Source organism: Perkinsus marinus (genome assembly GCF_000006405.1).
Source record: "Perkinsus marinus ATCC 50983 genomic scaffold scf_1104296962766, whole genome shotgun sequence".
NCBI lineage: Eukaryota > Perkinsozoa > Perkinsida > Perkinsidae > Perkinsus > Perkinsus marinus.
The window spans coordinates 345,288-348,492 of record NW_003205333.1 but is presented as its reverse complement, the minus strand read 5'-3'; the positions used below and the strand labels follow the sequence as shown (position 1 = coordinate 348,492).

General features: G+C 49.6%; 2 protein-coding genes across 2 annotated transcripts in view; one reads left to right on the top strand and one right to left on the bottom strand.

The window, feature by feature from the left end:
* Pmar_PMAR014668 (hypothetical protein) overlaps window positions 1–570 on the top strand; it is a gene marked incomplete at both ends in the record, with an annotated part of 1,215 nt that extends 645 nt beyond the window's left edge. Inside the window, one exon of the mRNA XM_002771587.1 lies at window positions 29–570. Within this exon, the coding sequence (XP_002771633.1) occupies window positions 29–570 (542 nt within the window). The remainder of the gene's footprint in view (window positions 1–28) is intronic.
* Window positions 571–1,427: 857 nt separating this feature from the next.
* The window catches only part of Pmar_PMAR014667 (Dus1p, putative), a gene marked incomplete at its 3' end in the record, with an annotated part of 3,337 nt that continues 1,559 nt past the window's right edge, over window positions 1,428–3,205 (bottom strand). The window contains exons 10-18 of the mRNA XM_002771586.1: window positions 3,007–3,099; window positions 2,870–2,957; window positions 2,720–2,806; window positions 2,553–2,672; window positions 2,345–2,507; window positions 2,164–2,285; window positions 1,865–2,118; window positions 1,630–1,809; window positions 1,428–1,584 (exon numbers count right to left, since the gene is read on the bottom strand). Coding sequence (XP_002771632.1) covers window positions 1,428–1,584; window positions 1,630–1,809; window positions 1,865–2,118; window positions 2,164–2,285; window positions 2,345–2,507; window positions 2,553–2,672; window positions 2,720–2,806; window positions 2,870–2,957; window positions 3,007–3,099 — 1,264 coding nt within the window. The remainder of the gene's footprint in view (window positions 1,585–1,629; window positions 1,810–1,864; window positions 2,119–2,163; window positions 2,286–2,344; window positions 2,508–2,552; window positions 2,673–2,719; window positions 2,807–2,869; window positions 2,958–3,006; window positions 3,100–3,205) is intronic.

The following is a 3,205-nucleotide window of genomic DNA, read 5'->3' as shown; positions in this document are numbered from 1 at the left end:
TGCTTGACTGGCTACAACCCCTTGGAAGAGGACAAGAAGGAGAAGGACCCCAAGAAGCGCGGTCCCGGTGGCGGAGGATGGATTCACGTGAACAAGCATTTGCAGGTCTACAAGGTTAACGAGGATGGCTCTCAGTCCCTCTGGGGTAACGGTCACATCTTCGCCATTGGTGATTGCAACATGGTCCCTGAGCTTCCCCCGATCCCTAAGATCTCTTATCCTTCTGAGGAGCAGGCCGCTCATGCTACCAAGAACATTAAGATCTTGGACCACCTCGAGCATAAGGGTAAGTCCGTTGGCGGCTGCTGCGGGCTCGGTGGTGCCAAGGACCTCGTCACTACTTGGTGGCCTTGGGGTGCTGGTATGTTCGCTACTTCTCTCGGACCTAACAAGGCCTGCTTCGTTTTGGGTGCCAAGTCTGCTCCTGGCACTGGCCATATGGTCCTCTGGGGCAAGCTCTCTGCCATCCAGAAGGGTCTCATTGAGTCCACTAAGGTCAACGAGAACAAGCGCGGCATCATTGGCAGTTGGGGTTGGCATTTCGTCCATCATACTCCTTTCATGAACTAGATTTAGTTTCTTGGAGTCCTCTTTTGAGTAGCTGTCCGTATGTGACTAACTTTGCTCGCATTTGTTATAAGATAACTGTTCCTTCTTTCGTGAGCAAAAGCGATATATTGAGTTGTATATGAAAGGGTTTGTGGTGAAATCTGCATCACATTGAAGGGTGAATCGGGAAGATGCCATATGTGATACTATTGCTACAAGTTGGCAGTACGTGGTCTCTCGTAGGCATGTGGAGCGAACACACTCAATGTAACATGCGACCTCAAACGAAAGTGGTCTGTTATGAGCAATTTCGATATATGCACGTGCAGAGGTTACATCTCGGTAGCAAGTGTATATAAAAATGAGTGGTGATATGTATGCACTAAGATTTGAACTAGCGACCTCTCGGATGTTGAAGACGTACTATACCGTTACACTATGTACACTTTTTGAAGCCGTAATGTCTATCTCGCTTGCGACTGGGATCTATCAACACACATGTTCATGTAGTAACCCACTCATGCTATCTACCGCAATCAATAACTCAGCAAGACACGTGGCAAATTGCCACGGGCAATACCGATGTTTGATCCGTGTCAGAGACTCGCTGAGAGGTTAGTGGGAAAATCGTGATTTATGTGATATTGCTGTCAACTTACGCCCAACAAAGAAAGACTGTGGTCGTCTAGCCAAGGTCTGTATGTGGAAGGGGAGCGTGGCCCTTGCACACCTCTTGGGGCGAATAGTCTGGAACACTTTTCTCATCCCGATGTTCTTGACACTCGGTGTTGACTTTGATGGCTTCTAGTCTCGTGAACTCGAGAATTTGGTTTCCTTGGAAACGTGACAGTGGGTTAAGTACGTTATATAAGAAAGGCCTATGTACAAGCTGGTGCGTCAAGAGCAATCCTCTTCGGTGAGCTCGATTGATCCGCTTCTACCCCTCGGGAATCTTCCATCTCCTTTTTGCGCAGTGCCTTCCGTTGTGAGCGGCTCAACCTCCGATATTCCCGTTTCCTCCCTCCCAGTGTTGGTCTGAAAGTAGCCAGTCTTATGCGGACCTCCGTTAACCACAACTACAGCTCTTCCATCCCCTCTGGCTTTTCTATAATCTTCTTCCGTATGAGGTCACTTGTTGATAGTAACGGTTTCTGATGTCGCCAATAGTATCCCCGTGAAGGCCAGGGATTCGCATCAACTTCAGCCTGTTGCGAATCATTTCTGACAAGCTCATCGAGAGTCTCGACTGCAACAGATATCCTGGCAGAAAACAGTCATGTCGACGTATTCCACGATAAGTTATATACAAACTTACTCTTCCACACTACGTGAGCCCCCGAGTTTCTCGCGCACTTCAATGAACTTTTGCAGAGGGGCATAGAGCATGCGAAAGGCGTGACTCTTGACACATCTCGGGGGCGCAGTGTGAGGGTACATTCTAGCAAATTTGATATATTCCTCCACCAGTTCGCACTGGCTGAGGGCCGGACCGTCCTTCTCAGGGCCCCTGAACAAGGTCGGGACCTCTAAGATGCACTCAGAGCTCATCACTGCATCACATTTGGTGACCTACAACACAGCGATGAGCAAGGGAGTCCCACCAAATCCGACCACCTCAAAGCATTTCTCAACATCCTCGAAGCACGAAATGCCCCCGTTGACGATGAACGGAATGTCCGGTACGCATGCACGAACCTCCGCAGCCGCTTGCCACCAACAGGCTTGAGTCAACTGACCTGACCCGGTGTTATGTAAAGAGGAGCTCCAACAGATGAAACACGCCAAACTCTAGTACCCTTCCATTCCTTAGTTCGAGGATGCAACGCAATAAGATCAACTCCAAGGGAATCCAACCGCTTCACAAACTCTTTCGTCGCAGCCACGTCCGGCCTCCCCGAACCATCATCGTCCTTAGCGGTCATCAGACGAATCTTTACTGAGACCGGGCACTTTATGCCCTGAATGCAGCAAGTATGCTCACTAGGGAGGACCGAGGTAGCTACCTTGACCATCTTCTCTACAATTCTGAGAACCAATTCAGGTTCCTCTAGCAGGAAGCTTCCATAGTGGCCTCTTCTAGCGATCCCTTGAGGGCATCCCAGATTGAGGTCAATGCACGACACCTATTGTGATACACAACTCCCCGAGACCAGCCCACAGCTCCTATTACCTGATCTTCTATATGCTTCGCGGCTTCTACTATAACGTCACCATCATCACCACAAAACTGGGCAGCCAGGGGGGAATCTCCAGGAGCCTACGCGAGGACAGCAGTGAGTTGGAAGTCGATACAGTGATGGCCGCAATTCCCCCCTGTTACGGTTTCGAAATTCTTCTCTCGGTATTTCTTCGACGTGGCAAAGGACTTCGCATGCATCATTGGAGTATAGCAAAACTGCGCGCCATACCTAGACCGACCAACTCGGCATCTCAGCCAGAGCTCCCTTAAAGAGTTACTTTCGAGTCATCATACGAAACGCTAATTCACTCTGATCCACCATAGGGGCCGTCACATACCGGGGAGAACCAATAGACTTCCACCATTCATATCTGCAACAGTATGCACATTCAAAGAAGGGTATATCTCCTGAGAAGAGTACCGATGCACACGCACATCAGAACCGCGCGGCTTTGACGACACCGAATCGGACATAAG